General features: G+C 41.3%; 1 protein-coding gene and 1 long non-coding RNA gene across 3 annotated transcripts; one reads left to right on the forward strand and one right to left on the reverse strand.

Moving 5' to 3' along the window:
- Nucleotides 1–700: 700 nt before the first annotated feature.
- On the reverse strand, nucleotides 701–6,084 carry CCN3 (cellular communication network factor 3). Its single transcript, XM_027452642.2, has 5 exons — nucleotides 5,925–6,084; nucleotides 5,611–5,839; nucleotides 5,204–5,455; nucleotides 3,191–3,399; nucleotides 701–1,890 (listed from the first exon to the last, which is right to left on the reverse strand). The coding sequence occupies exons 1-5, from the start codon at nucleotides 6,033–6,035 to the stop codon at nucleotides 1,594–1,596; spliced, it is 1,098 nt and encodes a 365-aa protein (XP_027308443.2). The 5' UTR covers nucleotides 6,036–6,084; the 3' UTR covers nucleotides 701–1,593.
- Nucleotides 4,789–13,378, forward strand: LOC113842909 (uncharacterized). 2 transcript variants are annotated; one of them, XR_011807355.1, is made up of 3 exons: nucleotides 4,789–4,965; nucleotides 8,191–10,837; nucleotides 10,929–13,378. It is a non-coding gene; the product is annotated as an uncharacterized lncRNA (long non-coding RNA). The 2 variants fall into 2 exon arrangements; XR_003495821.3 differs by having other exon boundaries at nucleotides 8,191–13,378.
- Nucleotides 13,379–13,580: the final 202 nt, after the last annotated feature.

Genomic DNA, 13,580 nt, shown 5'->3' on the forward strand with positions numbered 1-13,580 from the left:
AATTCAGGTGTCTTAATTTGGAGCTGAATTCCACTGTGTGTCACAGGAATTTCCCAACTGAAGCTTGCCAGCTCCTTCAAAGAATGCTCAGTGTTTTGTTGTTGTTGTTTGTTTGCTTGTTTTTTTTCCCCAAGAAAGCTGTTTCCTACCAGGTAATTGTAGAACCAAGACCATGATTGTGGCATAAATACTACTCTGCTATCTCTAACAGAGAGACATACCAAGCTAAGCTTGACCCCACAGTCTAAGCAGCTGAATTTTGCCTAATTGTACTTTGAACCTGTTTGAACACTCCTGTTAAGAACATGATTTAACATAAGTAAAACTGCCACCCTCAGGCTCTGTGTTCCCTGTGTATATGATATATAGCACAATCAGGGTGATAGGCTGATTTGTGAGGCAGAAATACTGCAAGATGCAACTAAATACTTCGTCAACACTTCAGACACAAACCCGAACTCCAAACTGCACAACTTTTCTTCCTCTCCACCACTATGTTTCAGGACAGGTTGCTTCCAAACATTTATTTACATCATCCTGTCTCCCAGATTAACTTACTCACAAGACTGGGCCTTTTGATTTTACGAGTCTGCAGACTCTTTATCTTCCCATTGGCTTTACCTATTATAATTCCATTGGTTAAAAGAAGAAGTTAACCATTAGTTAAAAGAAGACAAAAACCAACACAACTTTAGAAAAATATTTTGAATCACATAAAGTTTATTTACTTAGTAGAGAAAAGTTATATTACAATATATACAGTTTCTATTTACATATACACCTTTCTAATTAATGAAGCACCATATGATACAGTTAGTGTTTTAGAGGAATTTACAGCAATTTTATTTTTGCACCCAAATACTTCTATCTACAGACGCACATTGCTTAGAACCAAGTTCATTTAAGACACTGACTTTAGTGGGTTTTGGATTAGGCTGCTAATGAAGCTACCAAAGAGAAATTTAATTGCTGTCAGCCATCAATCTCCTATGCTTCAGGATAAGAGATCTTAGCTACGTCATTTCTGAGGATATGTGCAAAATTAACATCAGAGAAAGTCAAGAGGTACAGAAAGAAGATATATTATAAGCCACAAGAATTCAACACTCTCATCAGAAAGATTTTTATGGTTACCAGAAAGAATTTCATTAGAATGGAAGAAAGAACAGTGTGTAAATGTTTATACACATTATGCAAAGTGAAGTTAAGAACCCGGAAGCTTATGTGGCACACTATCATGAATTCTCCAAGGAATCCATTTATTATTAAAAAGCCCAGTCTTATTCCTACCAAAGTTTGTGGCATTATCCCCTAAACTCAAAGGGAAAGACTAGCTGTTCTCTTTGTAATCTCCATGCCACTGTTAAGAAAAAAAGAAGGCTCTGTCCAAGGTACAGTTTCCTTCAAGTGAATAAAAGACATTTGGAGAGGGGGAAATGTCAAATGAGGTATTCAATAAACTACAGAAAAAACAAAAGCACTTAGTTTTGAAAAAATCTTAGATATTTTACATATGCAATTATTACATTCACCTGATTGTGGGTCAAGTTTTGTATGAACTACATACCTTTTGGGCAACACAAATCATGCATTTCATATTTTTGCTTCGCTAGATGCAGGATCTAACTGCTGGAAGAAAGCGTTGTTACTCTGAGGACAGTTACTATGACAGACACAGGTGTTGATCAACATCATCGGCTTTTTTAGGAATTTGCCCTGAGGACAGCGGAACTCAACTTGAATCGTTTTGGTGTTGTGTGGAGTACAGCATCGCCCATCACTGCAGAGGCCACAGTAACGCGGTTTGTACATCTGCACACTAGTGCAGTTCTTGTATTCAAAGCGAACAGCTTTCAGGGACTTCTTTGTTCGGATACATTTTTTCCCTTTCTAAAAGAAATATGAAAAGACATTAGATACAACATTGCATAAAACAGAAAGCAGTTAAACATTGACAATCAGGGATATAGGTCTACTCTGAAAACTGAAATTTGTTCTTTGCTAGTTTTACATCAGTAGGACTTTGCAGCTATTTCAATAGTTACTTACTGGTTCTCATCCCTGCAAGTTCTCACCTTGATGTCGTTATTGGCAGAGTAATAAGTGACAAATAATTAAAGCCCACTGTTGTCATCTGAGGCAAGACAAGCCAACATTCATTATGAAAATTGGAAAAAAATTCTCAGGTAACTGTAGTTCCATCAGAAAATGAGGAAGCCAAACAACCAAGTTACAGGACTCAATTCAGGAAGAAAAAAGAAGGCTAGAACAAACCTCTGAAGACTTGCCCCAATCTTGAGACCCAAGACAGAACCAACTTTATCCAAGTTATTCTTAACAGATGCCTGTCTAACTTGTCCTTGGAAGTCTTCAGTGACAGAGACGCCACAACTGCACTGTACAATCCAGGTTCACTATTCTTACCACGTGGAAGGTTTTCTCTTGTCTTAATTTTCTTGCAGTCTAAGCTCACCCCTTCTTGTCATGTCCACCATGGACTCAGCACAGTTATGGGGACTCATGTATGTTCCCTTGTTTTCAGAAAAAGTGCAGTTTAATCAATTTTTCATTAGAAAAATGTTTTCTAGACCTCTGACCATTCCTGTTAATCTCCCTGACTCTTTCCAAATGTTTCACATCCTTCTTATACACAGCATTCAAAACTGCATAGAGTATTCAGCAAAGCAATGCTAAAGCCTTAGCAATGCTTTCCAATGTGAGAACATTACAAAACTGATGGTCTCTTCCCTAACTAGATGTTATTCTCTCTGACAGCCAACACTTGCGTAAGGTGTAGTAGCAGCAAAAAAAACCTCAGCTCCCTTAGAAACACATTTATTGCCCCTTAAGTGTCAGGGTTGGGTTTGCTTTTGGCAAAGCATCATAAGGACTAAGAAAAGGTTTAGTTTACCCAAGCAGATTTTGCAGGATTTCACACATTTCTCTGCAGTTCTAAGATGCTCACTGAACTAGAAATCTGATCTGTTTGGGATGGCTCAAATGATGTGCAGCACAAAGCTGCTGAACATATGTGGCAAATCTAATGCTTTTCAAAAATAATGGGCTTGCTGCCCATATGCTAAAAGGTGTATTTGCACACACTTGTACCTGGAGCATTCTAGACTCTAATATTGCAACTGTAGCATAGCAGCTGAAGAGATCCTGCTCCCTGTCACTGCTTGCAGCTTACCTTATCAGATGGCTCTTCGTTTTCACAAGGTCTCATCATGCAAAGGCGTGTCTGCTTCACCATCTCACACTGCTGATTTCTGTTGGTGACACGGGTGGAAAAGCCCATTCCACAGCTTTTGGAACAAGCGCTCCATTCTGTCGTCTGTTCAATACAGTTGGCACTTGAATCAGACACATCGATCCCAAGTGTGGCCTCCTGTCTGTATGCTGGAGACAAAACCCCACAGAACTTTATTACAGGAAAAACTTATGGGAAAGCCCAGTAACTAACTGACCTCTACCACATGTGGGACAAAACAAGAGACCAAGAAAAAGGTCCAAAATTCATGCTTTAGGAATTTTAACACCTGCTTGTTTAAGAGCCCTTGATGGTTACTTCCTACATCTAAAAGTCAACTGAAAGGTGCATGCCATCAGAACAGTGCTTCAGCTAGTCTTTAATCATCATTCTTTCCAATGGGAACATATTACAAATCTGTTCTAAAGCTGTCACAAAAATATTTGTATTAGATATGACTTGAGAGAGGTTGGATGATTCATCTAAACTAATAAACAGCAGGGAAGTACACTGCTGTATTCCCACAGTCATAAGGTAACGCAACCTTGTCAACTATTGACAGATTATAGATGGGTGATAGAGGGGAGGAAGGAAGGAAGGAAGGAATTTCCAGCTGTTAGCAGTTGCTCAAAGCCACCACCAACTCTGAATACCTGTTCTGCCCTCATGGATGTGTTAAGCTGTATTATGCAAATCTTGCCAACTTATATAGTTTGGTTCAGCAGTTATCATATGAGCAAACAGAATGCTGTCTCAGTCACATGAGACAGTCACATGAATTTTCCTGCATTACTCCCACACCTTTGGCTGTTAAGCTTCCTTAGAAATGCATTTTTGTCTTTTGAAAGATAAAGATCCAAAAAGGTGGCTTTCCAAGACAGATGGCCACTGCTAGAAAGAATCCAGATAATCAATCTGTAGGCATTACAAGGATTACCTTGTCAGTCAAAAATAAAAAATAAAAAATCAAAGAAAATGAAAGATAGTAGAAAGTCAGCAAGCTTTTCATTTACGTTTTATGTGTCTTACATCCGACACTTTGGAGAATTCTGAAAACTTGTTAGAACTTTTCTTCCTGGATCATTCTTTAATTGTTTTTCAAATGGATTAGCTGAGTTTCAGCATAAGTAACTCCTTAACACCACAAAGAGCAGTGACTGGAAGAGAATGCAGAGTCCTCTACTCTCAGTAAAAGTAGCTTGCGAAAATTCATGTTGAACTGATAGCCTGATTTAAAGGGGAGGGACACGTAATTCAGTAAGAAAACAGGTAAAAACATTACGTAGTCTATTTTTTTTTCAATTATGAAAGCACTTTGAGTTGTGTTTTGGAATTTTTTGTTTTCAGATCCGCTTGCTGTATTTATAACTACTGCTTCTCCAAGTATTTTGTAATGTTTTTAAGGCCAACAATAATGATGAGAGCTCTAGCACAGACAGAAAGGAATTTGTTGGCATTTTAGCTACCAGGCTGACCACTTGTAATAGCTGGGGAATTTCGGGGGGGTAAGGGGAGGGGAAGTCTTTTGTAGGCTAAGCTGTTAGAGTGGTATTTATGATGTAACATATCCTTGCAGGGCAAACAGCAAGACTGCAGTTTTGAGTACAGGGGCAAAAAAATGTTTGGAGGATTATGAGTTTGTCCCTGTTTTATTCCACTCACAGAACTACCCCGCAGCAGACAAACAGAAATCCCAGAACTGGAAACTAACTCAGGTAAACTACATTTTAAAACTGTGGTGCACATTCATCCTCTGACTATCCTTTACCTATTCCTTCATAACCTTTACATTCATAACCTTTATTGATGTGTTATACTTACTGGTCACTCTAGAGGAGGAAAACTCAAAAAGAAGGAGCACAAAGCAACATGTTTTAGGATTGTGCAAGCCCATGGATATTCCCAGTATATCACCTTCTCCCACAGTGTGATCATAAGATTTAGTTTCCTCACCAGCCATAGCGAACCCTCCCAAAATCACTTCGTCCTTCGGGTCACAGATCCACTTCTCGCAGCACTCTCCGGGCACTTCAACCTTCCTGGGGAAGGGGCAGTCCGGGCCGGGGAGCAGCAGGTCGAGGTTGCAGCGGGGCAGGCAGCCGATCTGCCCGTCCCGGCAGGTGCACTGGTACTTGCAGCTGGGCTGGAAGGTCTCCCCGTTGCGGTAGATCATCCCGTCGAACACGCAGTTATCCCCTTCCAGCACTGCCGAGGAAAATGAATTAAGATCACCCCGACGGCACGCTCAGCACCCTCCCACCCCTCACTGCCGGACCCCGGGGGTCTCGCTTTTTAACCCCCCCTTTTAAGCGGGGAGCCGCAGGCTGGGGGCACTGCCCGCGGCCCCCCGCCCGCCTTACCCATGCAGATGCCGGTGTCGCCGCTGTCGTCGGGGCCGCGGTCGCAGTAGAGGCCGCCGCTCTCGTCGCAGGGCAGCAGCGGGGAGCAGCTCTCGCCTCGCTGCCGGGCGCACACCGGGCAGCAGGAGCAGCCGTCCAGCACCGCCGGCACCCCCGGGGGGCAGCGCGGAGCCTCCCCCGGGCACCCCCCGCTGCACGGCCGGGGACACGCCGCCTCCCGGCCGCCCACCTAACGGGGAACAAAACGGGGAAAAATCGGGTCAGGGCGGCGGCGGCTCCCCCCTCTGACAGCCCCCTTGTAGCCCCGCACTTGCCTCGCACAGGCGGAGGAGGAGCGGCAGCAGCAGGGCGGCCAAGCCCTGCCCGCCGCCCGGCACCATGCTCCCGGCCGCCGCCTCCCCGCCGAGCTGTGGCGGCAGAGCCATTGCGGCCGCTTTTATAAGAGACGGCGGGGAGCGATTTCCACCCCCCTTTTCTCCGTCCCGCCGGAGGCGGGGAGCTGGAGCTCGGCTCCCCCCGGTTCCTCCTGCCCCTCAGCGCCGGGCCCTGGCCCGCCATGACCCGCAGAGGGCCCGGCCCCGCTCCCCCTGAGGCCCTCAGTGTGCCCCGTGAGGGGAAAGCCTTGCAGGTGTGACACCCCCTCGTCAATAAACTCATTTTTCAAGTTTTTAAGCACTGCTTGTTGCCACAATGAGTTGGCTTGCTGGGTTCAGGGCTGCACAGCGAGCTCCTCGCTCTCTGTGCAACATGAGGGGGTGATGGAGAATAAGGACTGACACAGCCACGGTACAGCATGGGGTGGTGATTTGGACATCACACACACACTGCCATGCTTACACTGTCTTCACCTGGGCATGCTGACATGTCAAGCCTCAGGAGTGCTTTGGAGAAGTAGCTCCAGTGCTCTGTTACCTGAGTGGTATCACAGAACCACAGAATGGTTGAGGTGGGAAGGGACCTCCGGAGATCATGCTCAAGCAGGGTCACCTAGAGCATGTTGCACAGGATCACATCCCTCTGGGTTTTGGATATCTCCAAAGGAGACTCCACATCCTCTCTGGGTGGAGTCTCCTGCTCCACTGCTCTGTCAGATGGTACCTGCAGTTACCTGAGTGTAGGTACCTGCAGTGATATAGGCAGAGCTTATGGGAGACTAAACCTGTTATCTCTGTCAGAAATTATCTTCTGCCCAAGGCAGGTGGCCTGCCTTGTGTCTCTCTAGGATATAGATGTTCTCCATCCACAGTTGTCTGAGGCAGGTAATATGCACTGGGTTCTGTTGCGGCTTGTTAAAGAAAAAAATATTTGAAAAATAAACAGAGGTTGTAGACAGGCTAGTGAAAACAGGACGCCTTTTAAGCCTAAGACATGACACAAGTGGTACTCATGAATTTACAAGGCTGCTGTCACTCTAAGCCAAAGCAACGCTCAGTGCAGAACCAGCAATCACCAAAAGCAAGTTTTGTTTTGAACAAAAGTCACCTTGCCTTTCGTGATGCTGCGTGGGAACAGCTGGGTTTTTGGAAAAGGCTGTCATCTGGGCAAAGGGGAACATAGGGGTGTTCAAACCTTACTAACAGCTTGGTCATCAGTTTGAGGTTATTTCAGTTATCCACTGCCACAGAGGCCATTTCAACTTCCTTATCTCCTTTTTTTGTCCTCTTGCTTCTTTGCTTTCTTCTCCAATTTAGGCAATCAGTATAAAGCCATTTTTATAGTACCTTGCTTGTGAACAGAAGGACCAATGCTATTGGCCAAGCTGATGTTGCATTTTGCTAAAAAGAAGCACTGTTGTTCCTGTGGTCTTCCCAGAAGCAAGGCTGTAAGCCAGAGGGGCACGTGCAACATCTGTTTTTGCCTGTCCCTCTCTGTGTGACTCTGATGAGTTTTTTGGTGGCAATAATCACAGCCACGGAAAGTTACCTTCCCTTTAAATGAGATTACTTCACTCTTAAATATATTCTAGTCTATAAAAAAATGTTTCAGCACATAAAACTGCAGAGAGAATAAAAGAATATTTACCAGCGTAGTTAATTTTGAAAAATCAACTGCTTTATCTTTATTCGCTATATTTATTATGGTGCCATTTTCTTATAAAATACCAGTTATAAAAATAAGGCGATACTGCAGTTTAGTGCTGTAGGGACAAATTCCTTTTTCCAGACATTTCTGCCCCCGAAAAGCAGGCATAATTTGGACTCTTTTGGAATTACCCATTCTAAGATGCTGTTTCATCTTTCTGGAAGTGAATCTTTTTGTCTGTACTTGTTTTACAACTCTTTTAAGGCTGACATAATTTTTTCATATGAAAGCGCCCTTTGTTATTATTCAGAATAAAATAATGATCAGGTGGATGGTTTTATTGCTGGCTCAGCTGACAATGAATAGCACTTACTCATGCTATAAAACTAGTACATGCAAATGAATATTTTAGTTTCTCTGGGTTTGCTTTTTTATACTACTCTGTTTAATTAGGTTAATATTTGGGCTGCCACCTTGGGTCTTGGTTTTGCAAAGAATAATATGTAAAAAAATTAAGAAATTAAATTAAAGAAATTAACTCTGCTCTTCACTTTGCAGGAAGACACGGTCGACGAACAGTGTTGAGAAGCGTGAATTCAGGAACAGAGTCCAGGAGTACAATTCCAACTCCAAGTATAAACATAAGGGATTTCCCAAGCCAAGGTCACAGGCAAGAAAAGTCTTGCATGGTACCTAGTAAAAGGAAAACAAGCTGGTTATCTACAGTTTCTAACTCTTAGGGATATAACCTGTACAGGTGTGTAAGATGCTAACTAGGGGCCATGCAGAACGAACACTGAAGTGTTCTCTAATCTTAGCTTTAAAATTAAGCTGCTAATTGCTGTGAATGCTTAAGCAAGCCAGATAATGTGTCTTAAGTTGCACTTAAGCATTATTGAAGCACAAAGTGCTTCCCAGATATCTTTTCTTTCTGGAAGTAATACAGCTTTGCATTTTTGTGCAGAGAACATATGCCCAATCTCATCCACAGCTGTGTTCTCCTTTGCCTTTGCAGGCAAAGATTTCTCCCTCTGGATTTCCATCTCTGCCTTGGGCTAAACCTCTAGCAGTGCTGTCTGGACATGATGTTTCACTCAGGTCCTTATGTCCATAGAGCTAATAACATTCAATATGTCACTTTTACCCAGCCTGTTTACTTGCACAGCACAGGATTGTTTATGGCCTCTGTCTAAAATACTGGAAGCAGAGGTTACAAATAAAGCTGGTTTTAACTCCTACAGATTTTATGGTTCCGGATCCTATTCCTATCCAGTGGTACCTAGGTATGTAACAGACTTTAAAAACATTCACAGCAACATCCCTCTTTTTAAAGCTAGCCACCTGTCGAACCTCCTGTAAAGGCCACAGTCCCACAGAATTTTTACTTTTACATTTACAATACAATTTTTAACATTTACAGTTACAATATTTTTCATGAAATTTTCAAGCTAGTTTTAGGTAGTCCTCCATTTAGTCCTGCTCCACTTAGATGACAGCTTGAAATCCAAAATATACATTACACTGGACATACTAATAACTAATAACGAAACAGTAGGCTTGATAACAAACCTGTTCCTTTTGCCTTTTTTCCTCTCCACATGAGAGTTTCTTCACCCAGAAATGAAACTGGTGTAACTAAAACAGTCCTAACTGTCTGAGCTGGTAGAGATGCTTTGAGGTATGTACCACAGTCACTGTGTTTCAGAGGAGATCTGTCCAAGATGCAAGGGGACTCTCCTCCATTTGTCTGTGGTTATATCACTAGTCTACATGGCTAGAATTTTGAAGCTGCTGTTTGACTTTTTGTTGTTGTTTGTTTATCCTCAGCATTTGAGGCTTTAATATTGATTGATGGTGTGGTTAATCTTGAAGGTGATACCTGAGCTACAAATATCAGACTCAGATGCTGGTGACATTATTACTGATGTCAGTGTTAATGAACAGTTTTAATTCTTATTGAGCTTCTTATCAACAAAATATGAGAAGATTGCTTCCCGTAAAGAGCTACACAAGTTCATGAAGAGTCCCTTCAGCTCTATGCCAAGACTGAGTGTTTCCTATTCACAGTGGGATACCCGTTGCCATTAGGCAACAGAACTATGTTCATAGAATAGGTTCTGTATTTTGATACATAGATCCTTTTCAGTAGGATCTAGAGGATAGCATCAATACCTAGAAGATGCACTGAGTACCCCACTGGAAAGATTCTGAGAAGGAAAATAGTACTGAACCAAAAAAGCTCTTAAGGTCTGATCAGCTTAAATATTATCAAAGGAGCTGTTCACCATTGAGTAAAACCATCTGTTCCTGAAAGCATCTGTTCATGCTGAGGAAGTTTACTGATAAACCTCTTGCATATATCATGACTGGGACGGTGAAGATAGGTCAGACCACTGGAGGTCAATATGACTGTGTGTGTTCTTGCTGAGTAAACCAGGCCAGAGGATTTTCCCCACTAGTACCTGCAGTGAACTCAATGACTTCTCTCTTCAAAAGGAATTCCGTTTCACCTAAAAGATGGATATTCCAGAAAGCAGCTGTTTTCTTCCATCTTTAACACTGTTTCTTGCATAATTCTTTTAAGTTGGATTTAAGGTGTAATCGTTTTTCTAATGACAATATTATCAGAATCAGCCCCTCAAACTTAAGCATGGTTGTGTTTTTTAATGGAAATTAAAAATATATTATCCTTCTGCCTATAGAAGTGTTGTACTTGTTATTTTATACAGCATTTTATGTGTAGTGTTTTACAATTCCATTTAGCCTATGCAACAATACCATCAGTTTTGCAATACTTAAGAATTGTGCAAGTGACAGTAAATTGGATTTTATTTTTTTGAGATATGCCTCCTATATCATCACAGTTTTGGCAAATTAGAAATCTGGAAAACAAAAAAAAAAAGAACGTGTTGGAAGCAAAATGTCTTTATTTTAGAGATTTAACTTTGGACTTAAATAACGTTTTGTTTAAAATTGAAACAATTTAGAAAATGTCAGAATGAGTTAAGTGGGGATGGGGAGTTGCATCATTGCTTTTGACTCAGACAATTCCATGTACTTAAAAGAAATTCACAAAATGTTCCAGTTTAATGCAATCTGTATGTTCTACCAAAAAAGTTTCCTCAATTACTTTCTTCCAAACTTATTTTAGCTATAGGGCCTGCTGGGAATACTTCTAGCACAAGTCACCAGGCGAAGTTGCTATGTATGTCTATTTGTTTTTTGCTGTTTTGGGGAACATAAGAGGAATTTTATTTAAGAAAGCTTTTATTTTTTCATTTACAATTTTTTCTTAGTAATGTTGAAAAAGCTCTGCCCTTTGAAGTGAGAAGAGTGCAGGTGAAAGTGTTTGCTGTGGTTTCGTGTGGGCTGAGATTTCTGGTAAAGAAGACAGCCAAGAAGGACAAACACCGTACTCATACTGCTACAGATAAGTAGGGTGGGAACAGCTCATGTCCACACTGCTTAGGGCTATCATTCTTTAGACTAGCATTTAATTCTTCATGCCCTGGAATTCTCCGTACCCCCATGGCCACAAAATATAACCATTATTTTCGGGAGGATGAGGGACATTACTGACCAAAGTACCTGAAGTAACATGAAGGAGAGCTATGCTGCATCTCACCAAAATGATCTTTTTATACAAGGATTCTGTGGGTAGATGTTGCATGCCACGGGATGTTGTATGCTTGCCTGCTCCTGTTCAGGATGGCAACGTGTGTGTATATTCAGTTCTGTGCGCTCACGTTCTGTAGTGCTGATTTCTGCTATGTTGGGAAGCAAAGAGATGAGAATTGTCCCAGAAATCAGTCATTAATATTTACTCCCCAAATAAATTAGAGTATTTGCTTATTTCATTTGATTTAAAAATTCATTAATCCCAAATATATACTTGTGCTTTGTATCTGAAAACCAGACTGATATTACTAAGAGTCTAAGTTTGCTCCTTTTTACTGCGTAAGATGATAATGGATAAAAAGAATTGGGGAATTTTTCCTTTCATTTTTCATGGAATGAAATTTATTTTGGTGTAGATGGCCAATGAGATCTTTGAGGAACATACCACTTAATTTCTACTTCAAGAGCTTCAGAAGAAGCTCTTTTTTTTTTTTTTTTTTTTAATCTTTTCATGGATGAAAAGAGGCATGGTTGCCTCTCAGATTGTTTTTGAGAAAGGAATACACGTGTGAGTAAAGGCTAGAAGAACAGGCTGGCATTCGGAGGATGCTAATGGTGATAAAATTGTTGTTCTGCAATCAGAAAGTTAGATCAGCAGAGTGGATTTTCCCCGTCTTTCTTCTCTAAAGAACATTCTTTGAGCATGCCTGAAAGAAAGGAGTATGGCTAACTAATTCAGCTAATTGACAGTTCCTGACTCTGCCAAGTCAGGTTTGTTACTAAATGGCATGATTTAGGGCTGTCCTTCATGCCTGTTTCCCATATCCGCGTTGGTGTCTGCCAAGAGCTGAATAATCTGGCCATAAGTAATGAAAACATGCTTTATAGCTTTCATTTCATTTTGCAATATGCTTTTGTCATATTCTTTTGTGGCCTTAACTGAAAGAGAAAAATCTTGGGAGAACAAACAAAACTTACGGTGTGTCCTGGGAATGAACACTTCCAGAGGTTTTTGAATTGGTAGAGATCTGAATTAGAGGCTGTGAATCTACTGGGAATGCAAGGCAATGAAAACAAACAAAATGCAATTAAATTGGACCCTCTTAGCTTGAGCACTCTCTGTAATCTCTGCTGTAAATTTGTACCACTGGTGAAGAGGCAGTCTCAGAAGTAATTCTTACCGTTTAAGGCTTTTAAGGTTAAAACCAGCTTTTGCTCATAGAGCAAGGTACTAGCCAGTGAAGGCAGGGAACTATGAGAATACATTCCCTACAGAGGAATATCCATATCCACAAGCACTGACCCACTGTGTAACAACTGCAATTTTAGGGGTTTTGGGAGTGCATTACAGCACTCCTGTCTCTGAGTGAGAAGGGCAGGGACACAGTAAAACTACAGAAGGTTGTATCAGGGACGCCTTCTGCAAGGTATTCCTCTTTTCTATCTGGAATAAATTTGAAGATCATACATTTCAGGTCAGACATCTGATTTTGAGTATCATTTATCTTTGAGTATCATTTATCTATGTTAGTAATACATCTGCATTTTCTCCATCATCTGTTCTGAGTTCCTTCAGTGTCCATGAGTAACATTCTGGGCTGGCAAGCCGGGTGCCCTTCCAGGGAACCGTTCCCAGCCATAGTTCCTGGACTAATTTTCTGATCTTCCCAAAATCTCTTTGCTGTTTCTCTAAGTTAGGGCTTAAAAATGCTCATAAGGAATTACTGAAATTTTGATCTTGCGATAGCCAAGCCTTTTCTGTTGGCACTACAAAGAGATTTTTTTTCTCCTTTAGACAGCCATATGATATCAACACAGCATACCTTCTAACTGCATGCAATGATTTTTGCCAAAGGAAACATACCGAGTCGAGCTTCACCCACCCAGCGGAGTCGCTGAGTCCGAGCACTGTATCAGCCATCCAGCAAAGAAATCGAAGACATGAGAGATGGAAGAAACAATTGGTCACCTAATCTCTTTTTCTGTTTTGCTGGCCCTGTTGCCAGGGAGATATTGTATTAAAAGGAGTGGCCCACATATTCACTTCACTTATAAACTGCCTCATTGTAAAAACAGCATTTAAAAATAAAGTTTAAAATAAAGTTTAAAAATACTTGTGGACTGAAAATGTTATTGTGTCATTGTTTAGCCAAACTCAAATAATTTAATACTTTCAATATTCCTTGTAAATGATCCGTTCAGCTTTTGTGTGTGTATGTGTGTTTCTCTAAATTTTGTCCAGGTTTTCCTACTGAAACTCATAGAGCAGAAAGAATTTATTCAAACAAGCACGTCTTTTTTTTTTTTTTTTCTAAATCAAATTCTGGGGC

The sequence above is a fragment of the Anas platyrhynchos genome, chromosome 2 (assembly GCF_047663525.1).
Source record: "Anas platyrhynchos isolate ZD024472 breed Pekin duck chromosome 2, IASCAAS_PekinDuck_T2T, whole genome shotgun sequence".
Classification (NCBI taxonomy): Eukaryota; Metazoa; Chordata; class Aves; order Anseriformes; family Anatidae; genus Anas; species Anas platyrhynchos.

Excerpts from the sequence above, each read along its gene's own strand:
- CCN3 (XM_027452642.2), bottom strand. The coding sequence starts at position 6,035 with ATGGCTCTGCCGCCACAGCTCGGCGGGGAGGCGGCGGCCGGGAGCATG. Across the intron at positions 3,400-5,203 it reads GGGAGGGTTCGCTATGGCTG|CATACAGACAGGAGGCCACA; the intron begins GTGAGGAAACTA and ends TTTTGTCTCCAG. Across the intron at positions 1,891-3,190 it reads ACGAAGAGCCATCTGATAAG|AAAGGGAAAAAATGTATCCG; the intron begins GTAAGCTGCAAG and ends TATTTCTTTTAG.